The sequence below is a fragment of the Pan paniscus genome, chromosome 21 (genome assembly GCF_029289425.2).
Source record: "Pan paniscus chromosome 21, NHGRI_mPanPan1-v2.0_pri, whole genome shotgun sequence".
Taxonomy (NCBI): Eukaryota; Metazoa; Chordata; class Mammalia; order Primates; family Hominidae; genus Pan; species Pan paniscus.
Window position 1 is genome coordinate 44,441,150 of NC_073270.2, and position 23,422 is coordinate 44,464,571.

Below are 23,422 nucleotides of genomic sequence, written 5' to 3' on the forward strand. Positions count from 1 at the left end.
GTAAAACCCTCCTCTATGCCTTCCTTTGAATGCTGTGTGCAGCTCCCAGCTCTGACCAGTTTAACAATGAATGACCCATCCCTTCTTCCCCCCGCTGGGGCACAGTTCTAGGGTGATCATTTTTATCCCCCTTTAATAGATGAGTAAACTGAAGCAGAGAGGCCGTGAGTCACCTGCTGAGGGTCACTCAACCAGCAACGGCAGAGTTGATTCCAGAGCTGAACCCTGAAGCAACGTCCGCCTCAGGCTGGTCCTAGACCCAGTGGTCATGAGTCTAGCCTGGGGACCCCTCGGTACTTGGCAGGCAGTGGATAAAACAACCTCAGCCCCTCACTAAGAAACAGCAAGCCCCTCCCCCTCCTGCATCTCACCCTCCCCACGGCCCAGCTCCTCTCAGAGCTATTAACCAGGTCACGCTGGCTTGTCCCAGTCCAATAGTTCCCTTAATTGCCTTTTTATAGCACGTCGTACAACTGTTCATTACGCTGTCATATTTCCCCTCGAAGGCAGCAGTGGGGGAGCCAAACTGAGGACGGGGACCCATCCAGGTGGCAGGGGCTGTGTGTGGGGCACCAATGTGTGAAGCTTATTTTCTACTTGGTCAGAATGAATTAAATGCGTGCTTCTCACGCTTGAGTAATACAGGAACCACGTTTAAAGGGGAAAAAAGTCACAGCCCCCTGTCAACAATTGACAAATTATCTTTATTACAATTTTATGAAAATATGTACAGACAGAAAGCTAGCTCTACACAATTGGAAAAGCGGAGACAATATACCATTGCAACAAAAACAAAGCCTCAATATCAGACATTTCAAAAGAACACGAATAATTTACCGTGATGGATAGTGTGTAGGTGAAATGAAATCGCACTTGCACAGTGAATATGGTTCAGCATTTAGCCCCCCTCTGTTCTTTTGTCATAAGGCCCATGACAATTAAAGCAGTATTTGGTCATCCAGGAGACCTAGAATCTGCTGGTAGGTTTTTTAGATATAAAGTAATATCATATAAAATTGGCCAGGCGCGGTGGCTCACGCCTGTAATCCCAGCACTTTGGGAGGCTGAGGCGGGTGGATCACTGCAGGTCAGGAGTTTGAGACCAGCCTGGCCAATATGGTGAAACTCCGTCTCTACTAAAAATACAAAAATTAGCTGAGTGTGGCGGTGAGTGCCTGCAATCCCAGCTACTCAGGAGGCTGAGGCAGGAGAATCGCTTGAACCCAGGAAGTGGAGGTTACAGTGAGCCGAGATTGCACCACTGCACTCCAGCCTGGGCAACAGAGTGACTCCGTCTCAAAATAAATAAATAAATAAATATAAAATAATATAATAGAAAATTAACCAATTCTGAGAGAGAGAGCTCTCACAGCCTAGGTTGAGAAACAATAAATGTGTCCCGGGAGCCTCTTTTTTGAGATGTAGTCTTGCTCTGTTGCCCAGGCTGGAGTGCAGTGATGCAATCTCGGCTCACTGCAAAGTCCACCTCCTGGGTTCAAGTGATTCTTATGCCTCAGCCTCCTGAGTAGCTGGGACTATAGGCACACACCACCAATTTTTGTATTTTTAGTAGAGACGGGCTTTCGCCACGTTGGCCAGGCTGGTCTCAAACTCCTAACCTCAGGTGATCTGCCTGCCTTGGCCTCCCAAAGTGCTGGAATTATAGGTGTGACCCACTGCACCAGACCAAGCCTTTATCAGCTGTGCAGGTCTAAGACATCCTATGGGAAAGAGCCATGTGTTCTTGGGGCTGGAAAGCCAGGATACAGGGTCCAGACCACTGAGGCCAGATTTCACCCAGACTTTAATGAAATCCACAAGGTCTTCCGAGAGCACCTACTATGTACCTGGCCCTATGCCTCCCACCTCCCTGTCCCAGGAGTTGCCTCAGTAGTCAAAAGGGAGACAGGGGTGCCCCAGAATAGATGTATATACCAGTCAGTGCAGGGAGAATTCTTGGGAACTGACACAAAGAGATGTTTGGCCACGGGGAGTCAGATCTGGATTGCAGTGCTTCTCTGGAGCCCAGAGACCCAAGCCCTGCCCTGCAGACTCACCTAGAGTGCTGAGGTTATAAGGACAGCTCTGATCCTGGGTTCGACTCCTGAATCCGCCACTACCTAGCTGTGAGACCATGGGCAAGTCACTTAACCTCTTTGCGTTCCAGGGTCCTCACCTATAAACTAAACATAAAACCAACCCATGCTCATGGAGATAGTGTGAGGCTTGTCCATGATGTTGTGACACAGGGAAATGAAGCACTTAGCTTAGAACCTAGCAAAGAATAAGCATTTGGTAAATGTTAGTGTTGATATCTTTCCCGATTCCAGCTCTCAACAGAATTTGAAGAGAACAAAAATGTCTAGATTGGGCTTTTAGGCTGGAGGCCATGGACTCACCATGGGTGGGCTTAGGGATATGAAACCTTGTGCAATATTGTGTGTGTGTTTCTAGAAGAAGGATCTGCAGCCTCACCAGATGTCCACAGGGGCTGTGACCTAGAAAAATCTTTGGTCGCTGAGCTAGGTCAGGGCTGGCAGAAACACTCAGTCTTAGCTCAGGCTGCCATGATAAAGTGACAAAGCCTGAGTGGCTTAAGCAACAGAAACACATTTTCTAACAGTTCTGGAGGTTGGAAGTCCCAGATCATGGTCCAGCAGGATTGGTTTCTGGGGACGGCTCGCTTCCTAGCTTGTAGACAGCTGCCTTCTCCTTGTGTCCTCACATGGCAGAGAGAGAGAATGAGAGTGAAAGAGAGACAGAGAGAGAGAGAGAGAAGAGAGAGAGAAATCAAGAGAGAGGACACTCTAGTGTCTCTTATAAGGACACTGATCCTATCAGATTGGCATCCCACCATTTTTACCTCATTTAACTTTAATCACTTCTATAGAGGCATCTCCAAATACAGTCACATTGAGGGGGAGGGCTTCAACATATGGATTTGGGGGTCATAATTCAGTCCATAGCACTCAGTGAGATAGATTATTCTAGATCTGGGTGGAGGCAGGTTTTGACCAGCAAAGGCTGACCCTTGAGGCTTCTAACTAAAGCAAGGACCACCTGCAGCTCCCCTGGCCCCAGTGATCGTCACTCCTCCCAACCGTCCTCTTCCCTGCTTATGCTCATCCAATTATCCACTTCTCCGTGTCCATTCCTGCAGGCCCTGCCTGCAGCCTCCTAAGATGACAGTGGGCTAGTCTCAGGATTGTGAGAATTTAAGGAAACAATCCTGAGTGTGTACTTTCAGCAGTGCCTGGCACACAGAGAGCACTCAGTAAAGGCGAGCTCTGCACCTAGAGAGTGTAGGAGGTCAGACACACAGCCCGTTTGCACTGCTGGAGCCCAGGATCCCTGTCCCAGGGTTTGCTGGAATCAGAGCCCCCAATACAGCTGTCTCTCCCAGGTGTAACAAGTGACCCGCAGATTCCTAGAGACCTAGAATCTGCTGGTAGGTTCTGAGTGTTCTTGCAAGGAATCCCTGAATCTGGGTGTGCATCCCAAGGCTTAGATTAACAAAAATCACATCTCACACACCTATGTAGGACTGACTTTCAATTACATAAAAGATGATGTGAGCACAAAAGACAAATCCATTCAGAAGAGCTACAGTATTCATAATTCAGAGCTGGATTTTGGCTGTTGTGTGTTTCTTGGGAGGGGGGAAATGGCTTTGTAACATTGACTTAATTCATCTCCATGAATGAGCATCTAATGTGTGCTGGGAACACAGTGGGGAATACGGCTGACATGCCCCTGCTTCCCAGCATAACTGAAGCTGTGTTCTCAGGAAAGGGCAGGAACCATTGGTCTAACCCACCAAGTCACGTCCAGGGCCCCTCCTTCAGTTCCAGGTAGCTTCTGGTTTTAAAGGCTGCTGAGGGCAAGACCTGGGTCCTCATGTCTCCTGCTCTCTGACCCCTTCTCAGAGCTGTCAGCCCAGAAAGCATGAACCTTGAACCCCAGAAGTCATGAAATGCAGCCTCCCATACCCTGAGGCAGGACTTCTCTAGACCTTGTCTCTGATAGGACATCCAGCCTCTGCCTGGACACCTCTGGAGATGGGATGCTCATTATGTGTGCAAGGAAAACTGCTACTACATACACAGTCATGAATGTATTTTAATATGTCTTACCCTGAGCTCACAGGGGCAGCACCTACATGGTCAGTGGCCCCACCTGATTTGTCCAATTGAAGGGAGAAGATTCAGGGTCTTTGTTCCATGCATAGGCTCCCACCTGGCTCCTCAGCCTTGCTGCCCCTCTCCTCCCTTGTGCCCAGGGACACAGCATCAGGAAATTGGGTTTTGATTTGGGGAAAGGTGAACATGGCTCCCTCCAGCTATAGGAAAACCTCACCAATGTCCCAGCCCCAGGATACTTGGGGGTGGGAGTGGTTTATGAAGCCAGTGCCTTTCCCCTCAGCAGGAAAAGACTTGCAAGGCTGACTTTGCTCTGGAAAAGGAGGGCTCTGAGCTACAGGGGAGGGGGAGGGGGCTATCTGTGATCATTCAGCCCCGAAATGATGCTCATGATGTTGGCTTTCCAGGCCATTAATTCAAGGGCTCCATGCCTCCCCTTCCCCCATGGTGCTGTCTGCTCTGGGAGATAAGCCCAGTTCTATTTAACCCTATTTATTCCCCCAAAGTGACTCCCATCTCTGTTAGCCAGGCATTTAACCCCCTGGGTACTGAAGACATCAAAGGCAGAGAGATTGAGCTCATGTGTCAGGAGGGGGTGCATGCATTTCACCTGGGCCCTGGCTTCAGGGAATCCGATCCAGGTCCTTCCTAATCCAAACTCCTCATCCAGAAGTCCTTGCTTCACAAGGCTTGGTGGAAGTCCTGAGAGAAGGTAGGAACCTGTGTGGCCCTGGCAGGAGAGACCCTCTGACACCCCCAGGTCGGGTAGCGACAGCTCCTGCTCTCTCCCCACATACCCTCCCAGTCCCTAGTTTCTTAGTCACAAGATCTGGGTTCTGGCATTAGCAAAAGAGGAAGGCTGTGGCATCTCTGCCTCTTTTGTGTCCCACTGGCTGGTGGCTGCATTCAGCAAGCCCTGCTTCCATCTCCATCTCCCTGCTTGGTCCTTTTTATGTCCCCTGCCCCTTTCTGCCCTTTGTTCTCTCCTCTTTTCCCCTTCAGTGATCACACAAGAGTAGTCCTGACTACTCGTCTCGGGGTGTGTGTGTGTGTGTGTGTGTGTGATTTCTTGTGTCTGGGGGCTTGTCAGTGTGTGCGTGTGTTTACCTGTTCTTGCACTGCTGTGTGTCTGAGCCTGTTGTCCAGGTGCCTCTGCCCATGCAGAGGGACCCACCAGTGTCTGTCCTGATTTCTTTGTGTGGCAGGCAGTCTTGGTACAAATCTTGCATATGTCTGTCTGTGTGCTGGCCTGTTCATGACCTGTGTGTTGCTCTGTCAATGTATTAGAATGCTCTGTTCAATCTACTAGAATCTTTATGTTGTCCTCATGTTTTTGTACATCTATCCATCGGCTTGTCATGCTCTGTGTGAATGTATGTGTGTGTTGTGCTTCAACTCAGGGGACCAGTCTACTGCAAAATCCTCTCCTAGGGAACCCTTCCAGAGGAGCTATTTGGGAGAATTTGGAGGTTGATGGCTTCGCCAGGGCAGAGCCCAGCTCACTACCAGCAAGGGAAGTCATCCTGTTGGTCTCCTGGGCTCTTCCCTCTCCCTGCTTCTGACCTCCCTCCCCTTCTCTCCAGGTCAGCTTGGGACTGTGAGGAGCAGGGACAGAGAGCTTCAAAGACAGAAGAGCTGTATATTCCAACTCACTCAACCCCCAGATCCAATCGCAGGCTTTTTCTTGTGCACTCCCATTTCCACCCCCCGCCCCACAATGAGAACTGGCTGTTGAGTATAGTCACTACAACAATCATAAAATAATTGCTATCACGTATTGGGCATGCAGAACCTGTTAAGCATTTCATATACGAGATCTCATTGAATTTTCTCAATAATTCTATGAGGCTGTTATTCTTATTTTCACATTTTAGAGATGAGGAAATGGAAGCTAGGAGAAGTCAAGGAAGTAGTCAATGTCATAGAATTAGTATGTGATGGGGTAGAATTATTCAATAAAGTGTGGGTTGTTTGAGAGTTTGCCACACCTGCCTTCAGCCTGGGAAGAGGCATTTATTACAAACAGCAGGAAAGGAGGGAAATATGGGAGTTCCTTTCCCAACTGCTGGCATCTAATTATAGCCAGCGGGACTAGAATCTGATTTTGAATTTCATCTCTTTGGACAATGAGGTGGCCAAATACCAAACGACAACCAGGGAGAAACAATGTAAGGACAAGACGAGGTAGTGCAGGGCAAGGCATGCTGGAAAGAGCCTTAGGATTCCTGGGGGTTCTAGCCTGGCTTTAACCTGGATTCTGTGTGACCTTGGGCAGGACACTTCCTTGCTCAGGCCTGAGTTTTCTTGTCTGTAAAACTAGGATAAATGTGAGGTTCTGTTGGGATGTTTGGGGGAGGCTTAAACATTGCAGAAAGGAAAATTGGACTCAGGGCTTTCTAAGGTCCCTCCTAGACCCAAGAATTGGAGTGGGGAGTATAGGAAGAGACTATGCTTGTGTCATCTTGACAATTCCTGAAATAGCCAGAACAGAATCACATGCACAGGAAGGGCTGTGAAAAGGTTCACTGAATGAAGGAATAAATGACCCCATCTCTCACTGATGAAAAAACGTCACAGCCCACTTTAGACTCACTTGTCAGAGAAGGCATCAGTGGCCATCCTAAGGTCTGGGTGTAATGGTGTGGAGGAGGCACTGGGGAATCCTACAAAGACCCAGCCTCTGCCCAGATCATCTCCTGTGGGCCAAAGAATTTCACCAGAAACAGAAGGGGAGAGGATGGCAATTAGGATGTGGAGATCTTTGTCTATAGGAATCTGTAGGGAAAATTCTCTCTCTCTCTTTCCTGTATCTGAGAATTGGGGTGGGCCGAGGCTCTCCGTATAGGGCAAATTTCGGATGGGGGATCGCTTCTATTTAGAAGCCTCCTTGGAGGAGAGGATTTCTGTGTTTGGAGGAAGAATCTCTTTCCTGTCTTTGTTCTGGGTCCTGTCATGACTTGGAGTGTCTGTATTTGGAGGACGGTTCTATGGAGGAGTCTTTTTTTGTTTTGTTTTTTGTTTTGCTTTGTTTTGTTTTGTTTTTTGGTCTTAGTAGCTGGAGGCTAAGAAGAGGATTTCTGTCTTGGTTTCCACCAGGCAGGAGCTAGGGGCTTTCCAGAGCTTCGAAATTAAGGGGGTACCTGGGGAGAGGTTAGGAGCATCTCTGTCCAATGTGCTGGAGGTTCCCTATCTGGAGAGAAGCCTCCTCCGGGAGACTGGGAGGGGCTTGGGCTGGGAGGAGGTGGCAGGAGGCGGGAGGGTGTAGAGAGGGAAGCCTGTCTTGTCCTGGCAGCTCCAACTCTCTGGCCAAAGCCCTCGGGCCGCCCTACTTGTGCGCTGACGTGAGCTAATCTAGAAATACTGCAGAGAAAGAGTGGACTGGGGTTCCCAGGGAGAAAGGGCCTCGGGAGAGGGGAGATGGGGAGCTGCTTCCTTTTTTGTTTCCTTCGGTTTTTCCGTCCGCCCCCGCCCCCACTTCCAGTCACAGCCGCTACTTCTCCATTCTGGCTGGGACTGCCAGGTGGAGCCCTGCGGTTTACTGCTCAGGAGGAGCCCGGCTAGGACATCAGCTGGGGACTTACGCAGGGACCCATTCTGAGCAGCGGACCCTCACGGAGACTACTGCAAAGGGACTCACACAGGCACGAACGCAGGCAACCCCATTCGGGAACACATACGTAATCCAACACACTAGCTCTGGCACACACACTGGAATGCGCGCAAAACCACACAGACACAGAACACACGCGGTTACCAAACCTCATTCTCAGAGGCCACACTGATCCGACCTCAAGCAGAGTCTGATACAGCATCGGTCTTTATCTCTGGGTCTCTGCCTTACTCGCGCTCACACACCCGTACCCCAATCAACACAAACAGCCCAGGCTCTCACCGCCTGGAGGCGGCCGTCGGAGCAGGGCCCCAGCGCACCGCGAGCCTCTGCTTCCTCCGCCTTGCAGCGCCGCGAGCCCTTCTTTCCTCCGCGCCTGGCCCCGTCTGCGCCCCTCTCGGCGTGGGCATTCGCAGACCCGCTAGGAGGCTGACGAGAGGTGTCCTTATAGAGTCCTGCCTTCTTCCAGACCCCCCAAACGAAAAGAAAGAGAAAAGCCAACCTTTCGCCTCCATTCTGCACGCATTTGGAGAGCGGCTGGTGGCGAGCGATCCGCACAATCGCTTCCCTCGCGGCGTCCCTGGACGGGCGGAGAGAACCCGGGTGACTGAGCCTGAGGCTGAGCTTCCTTGGGAGCGATCCATGCCAGCCACTTCTACCTCCAAGGGGGACTCGCGGCCGGGTTTACGCGCGAAGGATGGGTGCCAGGGAAACAGACTGACTTCTAGACGACCCGCTCCGCGAGAGACTGACAACTCAGTCCTGCGGGCTTTCGGGGCGCCCAGACCAGTCCTTAGCCAGAGGATCTGGGGCTGCACAGCTCCCGGACTCTGGAGGGGGTGGTCCGGGGGCGGGAGACTGAGAGCATCAGCCCACGCCGGCCCCCTCCCACCCTGCGGCGGCGAGGTGGGAAGGGCCAGGATGCGAGCTTAGCACCTCCCCTAGAAATGCAGCACTTCGCCCCCCCACCTCCCCTGCCCTCGGCGCTCCCTCTTTCACGCGCTCCCTCCCGCCTCCTTCCCAAGGGCGCCCTTCTTCTGCCCCCAGCTCACCTCTGAATCCCTCGGCGCCCCCTTTCTCTTCTCCTAGCCCCTTCCTCACGTCCCCTGCCTCCGGGTATTTCCTCTCTCCAGTCCCCCACCCCCGCACCGCCTGATTCCGAGGGGCGGGAGCGCATTGGGCTGCGCACGGGTGGGGGCGCCGCGCCAGCTTCGCGTAGCTGCTCTGACGCCGCTGCCGCCGCCGCCACCGCCGCCGCCCTCCGCAGCCCAGCCCGCGCCCCGCGGCAGCTCCGCAGTGCACTAGCCACCGCCGCCGCCGCCGCCGCTCCGCCAGACCTGCTGCCAGCTTGCCCGGTCCAGCCCTGAGAGAGCCTCGAACGCCAGCTGCGAGGGTCATGAGCCAGAGAGCCCCGGGGCGCCGCGCGGAGAGCAAGCGGAGATAGCGACTTTGCGCCCCCCAGCCCTCGCCGTCTTGCATCGCGTTCCCCGCATCCTCGGGTCCTTCTGTCCTTTCCGCTGTCCCCACCGCCGCCATGGCCACCTTGCTCCGCAGCAAGCTGTCCAACGTGGCCACGTCCGTGTCCAACAAGTCCCAGGCCAAGATGAGCGGCATGTTCGCCAGGATGGGCTTTCAGGCGGCCACGGATGAGGAGGCGGTGGGCTTCGCGCATTGCGACGACCTCGACTTTGAGCACCGCCAGGGCCTGCAGATGGACATCCTGAAAGCCGAGGGAGAGCCCTGCGGGGACGAGGGCGCTGAAGCGCCCGTCGAGGGAGACATCCATTATCAGCGAGGCAGCGGAGCTCCTCTGCCGCCCTCTGGCTCCAAGGACCAGGTGGGAGGTGGTGGCGAGTTCGGGGGCCACGACAAGCCCAAAATCACGGCGTGGGAGGCAGGCTGGAACGTGACCAACGCCATCCAGGTAAGCGCGGGATTCCCAGTTCTGCCTGCCCTTCCCCCTCCCAGCTCAGCGTGCAGGGCTCTGCCCCCGACAGTCGCCCGGTGATCTCGGCCTGGAGACCCCCTCCTGTACCCAGGAATCTCCCTTTCTCCATCCCTCCCAGCCCTGCGCGGGTACCTACGCCCCCAGGCGGTGTCTTCCGCCCTAACCCACGCTCCCTCCCACGGCACCAGCTGCAAGACCGCTAGGCTGAGGTTCGGTCTGAGACACCTGTCCGGAGACACTGCAAAAGTGAAGGAAATGGGGGGAGGGAGCAGGAAGCGATGAGAAAGAAAGAAAATCAGGATTGGAGGGCACGGTTTGGTCTTGGACTCTGGAACGGATTCACAGCTGCATTTTTGGGAGGAAAGAAGAAGGGGAAATCGCTGAGGTCGGAGTCTCCTCCCCCCGCACACACGCATAGACACGCACACGTACATAGGCAGGCACACCACATGCCCACAGCCCCCCTTCCCACGAACAAACGCGCAGGCACAGGCGCACACGACATGTATCTATATATAGACCACAGTACTATCCCCAAATGCACCTGCGTACACCCCTACAGCTCCACAAACAAAAGCATATACCTGCACATACCAAACACACGAATACTCGTTTGAACATATGCACACACACATGCACATATGCATGCAGACAGAAACCAGCCTGCTCCCTCGGGTGCGGCCCTGTTGGAGACATACAGGTATACACACACGAACGCACACACATGCTCCCACACAAGCACATTTAGTCCGCAATAATCCGGCATTACCTGTGCACAGACTCGCCCCTCTCGCCCGAAATCCCGGCTGCACCGCAAAGAGGCGGCCAGCTCTTCCCCGTGTGACCCTGGCGAAGCCCTCTCCAGAGGCTAAGAATGGCCCCTGCTCTCTAGGCCCTCTCCCCTTATTCCTAACCCCCCACTCCCCACCAGGCGGCGCAGGACTCCTCCACAGGGAGCAGGTTTGGAGTCTTGGCAACGACCTCCGAGCTAGCAGGGGCTGGCAGGCCGCGGCTTTCTGGGCCTAAGGAGACTTCAGCTCTAGGCACCCCCGGACCCTTACAGCTTGGCCCCGCGGCGTCCCTGGAGCGCACTATCACTGGGGCCACGGAAGGCAGGTTTTCTGGGAGCAGAGGCCTCCCAGGGGTTGCTCCATGTATCGGGGTAAGCAGGACTCCACCGGGCCCCGAACACCAGATGGCCCGACCCAAGGCGCTTTCCGCTCCGGGGCCCGGCGAGAGGTCCTTGCAGGATCACGGACCCGGGGCTGCTCCCGCCTTCGCTGTGCCCCGCGACTTCCCGGGGCGTCTTTCAAGGCTCCGTTTGATAGGCCCCAAGGGAGGCCAGGGCAGGAGGGTGGAGGCTCGTAGCCCTCCGGGACCCTGGATTTCGTTAGCTCTTAGTCCCCGTGTGGATTCTAAACCCTACAGCCCTGTCCGCCCGACCCTGAAGCTTCTGGTTCTAGACTCTTGCTCGGTTCGGCTTTCTGGCCTCCCTGGCGCCTTCCCGCCAAGCTCCTCCTCCTGCTTGCCTCCGCAGCCTCCACTTAGTCCCCTTCCTTAGGTCTCGCCCTCGCCTCACTCTAACTCCAGCCTTGTCCTAAGACTCTCAATTTCCAGCCCTGCTTCCTCCTCCCCGCGCCCTGCTTCCTCCTCCCCGCGCCCTGCTCCCCAAGCGTCTTCACATTGTCTCTGTTCTTGCCTACCAGGGGCTTTGCCCCACCTTCAGCCCCTCTCCCTCTCTAGCCTATTTCCTTTTCGCCTCACAACTGCCGCCTTTAACGTTTCCTCCTCTGGTCTGAGCCTGAGACGCCCGAGTTTCCCTCTTTAGCCCCCGTGCCCCATTCCAGCCCCACCACAAATCCCGTGCCCACTCTTTCCAGTGGCCCAGGCCCAGCTCACTACCTTTCTTAGAGCCCCTTTCCGACCACGCTCCCTTCTGTCCCTTCTCATCTCCTCCCCCAACTTCTCATTCTGGTCCTGCCCCCAGAAACCATCCCGAAGTATCTCCCTTCCCTCCTGTGGCTTCTCCCTATTCTCAGCCCTCTCCCACCCTAGCCCTCTCGCTATCTCCAGCCATTAGCGCACCTTTCCTTCTCAGATCCGTCCATACATCCCTCCCTCCCCATCTCTGGCTGGACACCCGGGCTCACTATTAGTTCCCCTACATCCACCCCGCAGCCTGCTCTTAACCTCTCCTCCCCGGCGGCTCAGACCCAATTCTCAGTGTCCTTAGCGCCCCCTTCGGGCCACAGCGTTAAGCCACGCCCCCCGGGCCCCTCATCCATTGCCAAGTTCGCTGAGCGTCCGCGTCTGGTTGCCTCTCCGCCCCACAGGGCATGTTCGTGCTGGGCCTACCCTACGCCATCCTGCACGGCGGCTACCTGGGGTTGTTTCTCATCATCTTCGCCGCCGTTGTGTGCTGCTACACCGGCAAGATCCTCATCGCGTGCCTGTACGAGGAGAATGAAGACGGCGAGGTGGTGCGCGTGCGGGACTCGTACGTGGCCATAGCTAACGCCTGCTGCGCCCCGCGCTTCCCAACGCTGGGCGGCCGAGTGGTGAACGTAGCGCAGATCATCGAGCTGGTGATGACGTGCATCCTGTACGTGGTGGTGAGTGGCAACCTCATGTACAACAGCTTCCCGGGGCTGCCCGTGTCGCAGAAGTCCTGGTCCATTATCGCCACGGCCGTGCTGCTGCCTTGCGCCTTCCTTAAGAACCTCAAGGCCGTGTCCAAGTTCAGTCTGCTGTGCACTCTGGCCCACTTCGTCATCAATATCCTGGTCATAGCCTACTGTCTATCGCGGGCGCGCGACTGGGCCTGGGAGAAGGTCAAGTTCTACATCGACGTCAAGAAGTTCCCCATCTCCATTGGCATCATCGTGTTCAGCTACACGTCTCAGATCTTCCTGCCTTCGCTGGAGGGCAATATGCAGCAGCCCAGCGAGTTCCACTGCATGATGAACTGGACGCACATCGCAGCCTGCGTGCTCAAGGGCCTCTTCGCGCTCGTCGCCTACCTCACCTGGGCCGACGAGACCAAGGAGGTCATCACGGATAACCTGCCCGGCTCCATCCGCGCCGTGGTCAACATCTTTCTGGTGGCCAAGGCGCTGTTGTCCTATCCTCTGCCATTCTTTGCCGCTGTCGAGGTGCTGGAGAAGTCGCTCTTCCAGGAAGGCAGCCGCGCCTTTTTCCCGGCCTGCTACGGCGGCGATGGGCGCCTGAAGTCCTGGGGGCTGACGCTGCGCTGCGCGCTCGTCGTCTTCACGCTGCTCATGGCCATTTATGTGCCGCACTTCGCGCTGCTCATGGGCCTCACCGGCAGCCTCACGGGCGCCGGCCTCTGTTTCTTGCTGCCCAGCCTCTTTCACCTGCGCCTGCTCTGGCGCAAGCTGCTGTGGCACCAAGTCTTCTTCGACGTCGCCATCTTCGTCATCGGTGGCATCTGCAGCGTGTCCGGCTTCGTGCACTCCCTCGAGGGCCTCATCGAGGCCTACCGAACCAACGCGGAGGACTAGGGCGCAAGGGCGAGCCCCCGCCGCGCTTCTGCGCTCTCTCCCTTCTCCCCTCACCCCGCCCCCACCAGCCCAGTGCGCCCTGCCGCCGCGCTTGGGAAGCCAAGCTTTAAACATCTCTGGTTCCTAGTTTCTGATTATTCGGGGATGGGGGGGGATGGGAGGGGATAGGGATTCACGATCCATCGCGTCTGCGTTTCTGTTGTCCTTTCTTTTCCACAACACCCTGGTTTTGGGGGGAGGCGGGGTGCATTTGCGGGCAGGGTTCTCTGTCCTTCCAAGTGGGGCCCCGACACTTTGGTTCCAGTCATCGAGGGGGTTGGGAAGGGAGGGAGAGGGGGCGCAGCCCGCAGGCGTGGCAACTTGACCTTGGGGGAATATTTCACATCCATCCAGAGCTCGGAATCTACAGCGTCCAGCCATTTCCAGCAAGAGCGCTTCCCATTCCGGAGACGTTTCAACCCTGCAGCGGGAAAGGCTGACTGGGAAATCCATTTTGGGTGGGCGATTTCCTTCAACGAAGCCGGGAGGCGAGAAGCCGCGGCGGGGCCAGCTTGCCTGCCGGTTTTCAGGAATCTAAACTCTCATCTTGTGCAATTTATCAGGTGTGGAACTGTTCTACTGTGCGTGTGGTGTGCTCGTGGTGAATAAGATGAAATGTATATCAGAAAAAAATCTATCTCTAATTTAGAGTGCGGTACATAATTATATCCGCAAATAAAGAAGAGACAAAGTCTTGCGCGGCCCGGTGTCGGGTTTGTGTGTTCGTACCAGCCGGGATCGCCTGGCGCTGGGAGGCGTGGGAACCGCCTCCCGCCGGCTGAAACCGGAGATGGTGAGCAGCTGTGGTTAAAGGGTCCCGGGAGGGCTCTAGAGAGTACAAAGATTATTTGGCGGCGAGGAGGCTCCTCAGGTGTGAGGAGGAAGCTGAAGACGGAGAGTGCTGTAGAGGCCCCCTCAGCTGCCAGGTCGAGGTTTGTTCGAATCTCTCCCCTTGGGGCGGGTCCATCTGAGAATTTGGTGGAAGCTCTCAACTTCCAACCTCAAAACAGAGAGGGACAGGGGGAGCTTTTATGTACCAGAATTTTATAAATTTGTTCAACAAATATTTATAAACAGCCAATCAGGGCTGGGGCAGTGTTGGAAACCTGGGGAAAGAAACTCAGCCTTGCCTTCCTGGAGCTTACAGTCTAGTGAGGTGGAGACAGGCAATAAACAAGGACAGGCAGGAATCCACAACGTGACTTCAGATTGTGAAGAGGGCTACAAAGGAAGTCAGAAGTGGGCTGTGCCTTTCACCAGGTCCCCAGAGCCACGAGCCAATCTGGCCTGGCAGGAGGCATCTCCCACCCAGGAGAACCCTGCCCTGCAATCCAAGGTGGGGTTTGCACAGCCACAGCAAAGAGATCTGACTCTAGAATCAACAGCCTCAAGTTGTAGGGTCCCAGTCTCCCCCTATCTTGCGCCGCCTGTCTGATAAAGTGTTTGCCTGAATTACCCGAAAGATCTAGTCTTTTTTGTGCTGATCCCACTCCAGGCACAGCACCTGCACTGCCTCCAGGAGGGCCAGTCCAGGGACTGTTGGGAAAGGTCAGAGTCAGACTTTCTGGGTGGGAGCTGGGAGTGCAAGTCGGCTGGGTGGGTTCCAGGTTCCGCTCTCACCACGGAGGCAGAGGCTTCGTTAGGAACGACTTCTCCAGGTGCGAATGGTGCACGGGAAAGAAGCCAGGGAGAATACCTAAGTAGGGTGTGTGTTGCTCCCCGCCCGCTTGCAAGGGGCGTGTGAGAGGCTAGGTGAAGATATGCGTGTGGGGTGGGGCAGGCTGCATCGTGTGTTGTGAGAACCTTGGTAAGTGTGTGTGCGTGTGTGCAGAGCATCCGGGTGGGCGTGCTCCCTAAAGCGCCTGCGACAGAAGTGACCTCGCATCACCCTGGTTCTGCGGCCACAGAACTGGAGTGGGAAGGGAGGAGGGATAGGACCCAGTGTCCTCAGCCATCACTGTGGCTCTAATGCTTTAAACGGGCCATCTGAGAAGTCCGCTACCTTCGGCCTAATTCCCCGGGGTCACTATTGTCGCGCGTTCAGGATCCGGGACTGGCTGAAGGGTCCTCAGTTTCTCGTCTTCCCATGACCACTGACGTCTCCCAGGCCTGGGGGCGAGGGGTGGGGTGGGGAGCTGATTATTCTTCCCCCGCCCCAACTCCCAAGGTTTCTCAGCGGGTCCACGGACCCTGGGGTGCTCTCCGAGTCAGTATGTCGCCTTCAGAAAAATCCCGGACTTCTATGGTGGAAGGGAAGGTGGGAGCGTCACGCTGCACCATCTCTGTCCTTCCCGTCTTTAAAAGGTCGAAGGAGACACTAGGCAGGCTCCGGATAGCGGCGCCAACTCTGCGGGTTCGCCTGGATCCGCTCCACTAATCCTGGCTCCAGGTTTTGTGCTCAGCTTGCAGCGTCTCTTGTCCTAGGGGGCGAATCCTGAGGGTGGCAGGGGCGGGAGAACTAGCACCCTAGACGCCCAAGGGAAACCCGAAACCCTGGTCGGTAGGACACCGATACCCGGACTCGCATCCAGGCCACTGAGAGAAATGAGGAGGAGGAGTGGATGGCACCCGTCTCTGCACCTCTCATCTCCCCCACCCATCTACCCCCACCTCCACCATCACTAAAGCGTAAAGGTAGACGTTGAAAGGAAGAAGTCCCAGCTTTCCTCGCAGTGGGCTCGCTGTGCAAGTCCAAGACAGCAGATAGTTCTGGCAAGGCTCATTCTGGGATCGGATTGAGAAAGAGAGGAGGAATCCGCGTCAGCCCCACAGGGCTCACATCAGTGAGATGCTGCAGACCCTGTAAGCTGTCCCCACCTGGGTCCGCAGCATAAGTGTGTAGGTGTACCTGGCCCCTTGCCTTGGGGCCAGGACCTGGAACCACCAAGACCCACGTGCGCCGGCGGAACCCAGGATCACGATCGCACGGTCCCAAGACCGCCCTGCCTCGCCCCCTAGCGGTGAGAGCGCAAACTGCCGGCCCGCAAGGACGGTTCTCCACCCTAGTCCTAAATGCTTCTTGTCTCCCCCTACCCCACCTCCTGCTTAGTTGATAAGTATTGCTTCTTTCTAGTGCTTTATTTCAGGTCCTCAACATTACAAAAGTTTTTAGTCATTTTTCCCCAAACATGGATGGATGCTTATTATTGAACATGTTTTGTTATATGACACGGTCTTATCCCAGGGACTGAGTGTTCCTCACTTAAAGACCTGGTAGGGAGGGAGCCAAACAGGCTCCATGGGGGCCATCCAGGAAGTGGAGAGGATCCAGGCCTTGCTATTCTAGAGGGGACTTCAGGGACAAGAGCCAGAGAGAAGCTTTGGTCAAGGAGGGGGCAGGCCTCTAGGTGGGCTCCATCCTCACCATGAGTGAGGGTGTGGTAGGGTACTCAGTCCTGGACAGCCAAGGATTCATTCGTTGCACTTGTTTGACCTCAGAGAGCCAGCCTTGGGTGTCCTTCTCATAGCTCTTTCGTTTTTTCCTTTTCAAGATTATGAAGAATTTCTAATGTATAGAAAAGGTGAAAGAATTCCACACTGAACATACATACACCCACACCCACCGCCGCCTAGACTGGATGATTAACAGTTTACAACACTGTATCTACCCCATACCTATCCATCTATCCATCCAACAGTCGACCTGTAAAAAAAAAAAAACAACAACATTCAAAAGTTGCAGACATCAGTATATTTCCCTCCCAAATAATTATTATCATTTTTGAGACAGGGTCTCGGTCTGTCACCCAGGCTGGAGTGCAGTGGTGAGAACACAGCTCACTGCAACCTTGACCTCCTGGGCTCAAGTGATCCTCCCACCTCAGCCCCCTGAGCAACTGACACCACAGGCAAGGCATGTGCTACCATTTTCAGCTAATTTTTAAATTTTTTGTTGAGACAGAGTCTCATCATGTTCCCCAGGCTGGTCTCAAACTCTGGGCTCAAGCAATCCCCCTGCCTTAGCCTCCCAAAGTGCTGGGATTATAGGCATGAACCCCTGTGCCCAGCCACCCCTCCCAAATTTTTAAGCTTTCAGGACAAGTAACAGTGACATTCAGATAGCACAGCATCAGTACAGCACTAATCTGAGCCACACTGGAGACCAAGGCAAAAAAAGCAATATCCATCCTTTCTTTACCTCAGATATTGTTAATTTTTTGCTCACATTATTTTGAACGTTATGGTTCACTTTTGCATTAATTTTGATTTTTAAAAAATGTTGCATTAAAATATTATTTATATTGCTTTCTGGATTTTTTGCACCCTCTTAAATTTTGCTACCAAAGGAAATGCCTCACTTGCCTCATGCTAATCCTGGTCCTGGATGTGAGGCCAGGCCTGGGAGATGAGCTCTGCCTCCCCGGGAGATTTGGATTGAGATTTTTCAAGAGTCTGACTATAGTTGGTTCCACAGTGATGCTTTGGGCACCATCTCTGCCAGTTGTGGAGTCCAGGAAGGCACAGTGAGGGCAGAGCCTCTGACCAGGGACACCCAGCAGCATGCTCCAGCAGAGTCACATAGCGGGTGGGGTGGAGGGAGCTTTACGATTCCAGAAGCTTCCAGCAACCCTGTTGGGGGTGGGATGGAAACAGGGTGAAAAGACTGAGGATGCTATAGAGGGGTTGGTGGTGTCTAGAAGGGAAGGTGGTGCAGCTAGAAGGGAGAGCACAATTAAAGGAATTGTTAGTGTGATTCAGTTCCTGTTTCAAGGTCTGGTAGTTAAACAAGATTTATTTATCAAATATTTGTTAAGCACCCACTCTAGGTCACACACTAGGCTAAGGTCTAATGTGTGGGAATGCAACAGGAAACAAGACGGACATGGCCTCTCTGGTAGTTGTCAGTGCCCACCCTATGTTCCCTAGATGCACCTAAGTTTACCTGAAGCTGTGGAACATGAACCACTGCCAGTGCCTCCATCTCTCCTCATCTCTCTGAGGGCTTTCTAGGCTACCTTGGGAGCATGACTTGGAATTGTCGGGCAGCTAACAGCCCCTAGTGCTCAATCAATTGGCAATAAATGCCTGTCTCCTGTCCTGAGATGGGACCATTTTAGGTCTATTCCACAAGGTATCTTGGAGGGTCCCCAACAGGATTGAACCTCAGGTGTCCACAAGCTCATCAAAGCAATCTTTATTTGGCCTTTCCCCCTTCCTTTTCTTCCTTTCCCTACTTTCAAGGTTCACCTCCCACATAAATTGACTGCATCTGAATCTTTGTCTTAGGGTCTACTTTTAGGGAAAGGTAAATGAAGCTCCTATATTCACAGTGCTTCTAATGTAAGATAGTGGTCCCCAAATATCTTTCCATAGGCAGGTGCCAGGCTGGGTGAATCAGAATAAAATGGGGAGCTTTCTAGAGATTCCTGCTCCCCACAAAACCCCTAGATTCAGATTCAGAAAGACCTTTCTCCTTCTCCTCTTCCTCCTCCTCAAACCCCTCCTCCTCTTCTTCCTCCTTCTTTCAAGTTCCCAATGTGCCACTGGCTTGGGACCACTAATATTGAGAAGGTTTGGTCAATGGGAGGATGGTGGATGGATGGATGAATAGATGGACGGATTAGTAAATGCTTTGAGGTCAAGGGTTGGATGGTTGAGCCAATGAATAGATGAATCAGTGAGTGAAGGGAAAAAATGGATTATAGATGAATGGTGGACCAATAAATGGTCCATGGATGAAAGGAAGAAAAGAAGGAAACATAAACAGGTCCATAGCAACAAACTTTAGTAAACTCCACAGGGGCAGAGATATTCTCTGTTTGGCACCCTACTGGATCTCCACTATCTAACACAGACCTGATATACAGAATGTTCTTAATAAATTATGTTCAAATAAATAATGTATTTTCAAAAAACTATCAACACATTAATAGTACTAAAGTCACAGAAACTATGAGGTCAACCAGGAGAGTGGATGAACATTTAAAAAGCACCGGGCCAGTGACCTTGGATAACAGCAATATTTAAAGGTCAGGCAGGCCAGATGTGGAGGCTCACGCCTGTAATCCCAGCATTTTGGGAGGCCAAGGAGAGGGGATCACCTGAAGTCATGAATTTGAGACCAGCCTGGCCAACATGGTGTAACCCCATCTCTACTAAAACTACAAAAATTAGCCGAGTATGGTGGCGTGCACCTGTAGTCCCAGCTACTTGGGAGGCTGAGGCAGGAAAATCGCTTGAACCCAGGAGGCGGAGGTTGCAGTGAGCCGAGATCGCACCACTGCATTCCAGCCTGGGGGACAAGAGTGAGACTATGTCTCAAAAAAAAAAAAAAAAAAAAAAAGGTCAAGCAAATGAAGAGAAGGAGGAAAAGAATGAGGAGTCAAGATTGATAAAACATAGTCTGACAGGGAGGAGAAGAATATAAAGAGAATGATATCCTGGAATTGAGGAAGGACAGGTTGCAAGATGGAGAAAATGATAAGAATTTATTTATTTTCTTTCTCTGGACACATATCATCTTGATTTGGGGCAGGCATGGAGATGTGATGATATAGTTTGGATGTTTGTTCCCTCTAAACCTCATGTTGAAATGTGATTCCCAATGTTGGAGGTGGGGCCTGGTGAGAGGTGATTGGATCATGGGGAAGGATCCCTCATGAATGGCTTAGCACCATCCCCTTGGCGATAAGTGAGTTCTCACTTTGAGTTCATGTGAGATCTGACTGTTTTGTTTAAAAGAGCATGGCACCCCACCCCCATCCCTTGCTCTTGCTCTCACCATGTGATGTACTTACTCCCACTTCGCCTTCTGCCATGATTGAAAACTTCCTGAGGCCCCATCAGAAGTGGATGCTGGCACTGTGCTTCCTGTACAGCCTGAAGAACTGTAAGCCAATTAAATCTCTTTTCTTTATAAATTACCCAGCCTCAGGTATTCTTTTATAGTAACACAAATGGACTAATACATGTGGGTACTCTTTGTTTCTAAATTTTGGAGTAGAAGAAACACATCTAGAAGCTTCTCGAAGAGTGAGATCAGACTTGGAAACAATTGTCATGGAGCCTTTACTCTGAAGAGGTGTTCAAAGCGGGAGAGTTGAAGAATACAAGTAAGTAAGGCCGACCAAGAGAAGCTGAAGAGAGAGGAAGCTGACGAACAAAGATGAGGACTGAAAAGAGGCTGCCGTCGGTTAGATTCCCCCAGCAACAGACCTATTTGACTGAAGTAGTTCACATGGGAGCTGATACCAGGAAGTACCAGTAGCACAGTGGAGAAGTGAGATGGAGAAGGAAAGGAAGAATGTCAATTCAGGAAACTTTATGGGTAGGGAAGCACCTGTCAATAATGGGAGCTTAATCCATCTGAGACGTCTGGGAGGTGAGAGTTTGCCACCAACAGCCTCTCATTGAAATAACTATCAACGGATAGACTTCAGGAAGAAAGAAACTTAACCCACAAGGAAGGACTATGTAGGAAGCAAATCTGTGCCTGAGCAAGTACTGCCCATAGAAAACAATATTAACAATAATCAATTCTTGGGATCTAAGGTGGAACTAAAATTTTGGTAAATAACCTCTAAGATGGGAGGGAATAATTGAAGTCTTATCTTCTATGGCTTTCTAATTCAAATATAGGGAGAAATACCAATTAACTTTAGGCTTAATGATGAGCAAGAGTGTCACTCATACACCACCACCATCACAACAATCAACGACAAGAACGACAACAAATGGATGGAGAACGTGTAACTTCCAACCTAGTAGAAGGAAAAGAGCAAATAAAGAAAACTTGCACGGGTCTGGGTGCGGTGGCTGATGCCTATAATCCCAGCACTTTGGGAGGCTGAGGTGGGCGGATCATGAGGTCAGGAGTTCGAGACCAGCTTGGCCAACATGGTGAAACCCTGTCGCTACTAAAAATACAAAAATTAGCCAGGTGTGGGGCATGGTGGCTCACGCCTGTAATCCTAGCACTTTGGGAGGCCGAGGCAGACGGATCACGAGGTCATGAGATCGAGACCATCCTGGCTAACATGGTGAAACCCCGTCTGGACTAAAAATACAAAAAATTAGCCGGGCATGGTGGCAGGCGCCTGTAGTCCCAGCTACTCATGAGGCTGAGGCAGGAGAATGATGTGAACGTGGGAGATGGAGCTTGCATCGCGCCACTGCACTCTAGCCTGGGTGACAGAGTGAGACTCCGTCTCAGAAAAAAAAAAAAAAGCCAGATGTGGTGGCGCTTGCTGGTTGTTCCAGCTACTTGGGAGGCTGAGGCAGAAGAATCGCTTGAACCTGGGAGGCAGAGGCTGCAGTAAGCCGAGATCATGCCACTGCACTCCAGTGTGGGTGACAGAGCGAGACTCCGTTTCAAAAAAGAAAGAAAGAAAGAGAGAGAGAGAGAAAGAGAGAAAAAGAAAGAAAGAAGAAAGAAAGAAAGAAAGAAAGAAAGGAAAGAAAGAAAGACAAGAAAGAAAGAAAACATGATCAATGTAGAAGTCAGGGAAAAAGAAGGAAATGAAAGAAAAGGAAAAGAAAGAAAAGGAGCAAAATAAAGGCCCTTCCAGTCAATATAGGGTAGTAAAAATAAATGAATCAGTAATAAAGATAAGTGGACTAAACTAGCCAGTCAGAAGACAATGATTCTCAGACTGAAATTTGAAAGCCCATCTATACACTGTTTGCAAGGTATATATCTAAAACAAAAGATGGAGAAAGATTAAAATAAAAAGATGGAAACATTTGCCAGGCTAATACTAATCAAAAGAAAGCTGCCAGCGGGGCACAGTGGCTCACGCCTGTAATCCTAGCACTTTGGGAGGCCGAGGTGGGCGGATCACCTAAGCTCGGGAGTTTCAGACCAGCCTGACCGACATAGAGAAAACCCATCTCTACTGAAAATACAAAATTAGCAGGGCGTGGTGGTGCATGCCTGTAATCCCAGCTACTCAGGAGGCTGAGGCCAAAGAATCGCTTGAACCCGGGAGGTGGAGGTTGCAGTGAGCCGAGATCGTGCCATTGCACTCCAGCCTGGGCAACAAGAGTGAAACTCCATCTCAGAACAAACAAACAAACAAACAAAAAATGACAAAATATGCCAGGATGATTATTCTAAACTTGGTGTTTTTAATAACACAGGTTCCAAATATAGAATGTAGAGAAATGGACTAATTTACAAACATAGTAGGAGAGTTTACTTATTTTTTATTAAAAACAATTTTTTTGAGATAGTGTCTCACTCTGTTGCCCAGGGTGGAATGCAGTAGCGTGATCATAGCTCATTGCAGCCTCAAATTCCTGGACTCAAGTGATCCTCCTGCCTCAGTCTCCTGAGTGGCTAGGACTGCAGGTGTGCACTGCCATGCCTGGCTACTTTTCTTATTTTTATTTTTGTGGAAATGGGGTCTCACTATGTTGCCCAGGCTGGTCTTAAACTCCTGGCCTCAGGCTATCCTTGCACCTCAACCTCCCAAAGTATGGGATTACAGGCATGAGCCACCACACCCAACCAAGGAGAGTTTAACATACTTTCTCTGATATTCAAATTAACTTGCCTTTTTTTCCTTTTGTTTGCTTTTGTTTAATATGTCTTTGCCCACACTTCAATTTTTTATTTTTTATTTTTATTTTTATTTTTATTTTTGAGATGTAGTCTTGCCCTGTCATCCAGGCTGGAGTGCAGTGGCACAATCTCAGCTCACTGCAGCCTCCACCTCCCAGATTCAAGCTATTCTCCTGCCTCAGCCTCCCAAGTAGCTGGGATTACAGGCATGTGCCAAAACACCCAGCTAATTTTTGTACTTTAAAAGAGACGGGGTTTCACCATGTTGGCCAGGCTGATCTTGAACTCCTGACCTCAGGTGATCCTCCAATCTTGGATTCCCAAAGTGCTGGGATTACAGCCACTGCACCTGGCCATACTTCAATATTTTAAGTTTTATTTTTTGCATTACATATACACATAATTTAAAGAATCAATGAATTCTACAAGTTAACTAAACTAGCACTCTGTAGCCCCTTCCTCCAATTTCTCCTTCCCCAGAGGCAACTACTTTCAATTCTTACACTTGATCCCGTTTTTTTTTTTTTTTGAGACTGAGTTTCACTCTTGTTGCCCAGGCTGGAGTCCAATGGCGAGATCTCAACTCATCGCAACCTCCACCTCCTGGGTTCAAGCGATTCTCCTGCCTCAGCCTCCCGAGTAGCTGGGATTACAGGCATGTGC

At 52.1% G+C, this 23,422-nt stretch overlaps 1 protein-coding gene across 1 annotated transcript; it reads left to right on the plus strand.

Annotated features, from left to right (window-relative positions):
- The first annotated feature begins 9,005 nt into the window (after positions 1 to 9,005).
- SLC32A1 (solute carrier family 32 member 1) lies at positions 9,006 to 13,953 on the plus strand. The gene is made up of 2 exons (XM_003825885.5): positions 9,006 to 9,673; positions 12,031 to 13,953. Exons 1-2 carry the CDS (start codon positions 9,284 to 9,286, stop codon positions 13,216 to 13,218), a joined length of 1,578 nt encoding a protein of 525 aa, XP_003825933.1. The 5' UTR covers positions 9,006 to 9,283; the 3' UTR covers positions 13,219 to 13,953.
- The last annotated feature ends 9,469 nt before the right edge of the window (positions 13,954 to 23,422 follow it).

Bases quoted from the DNA above. Each gene is read 5' to 3' on its own strand.
- SLC32A1 (XM_003825885.5), top strand. From the start codon at position 9,284: ATGGCCACCTTGCTCCGCAGCAAGCTGTCCAACGTGGCCACGTCCGTG. The intron at 9,674-12,030 runs GTAAGCGCGGGA...TCCGCCCCACAG, and splicing joins ACGTGACCAACGCCATCCAG to GGCATGTTCGTGCTGGGCCT.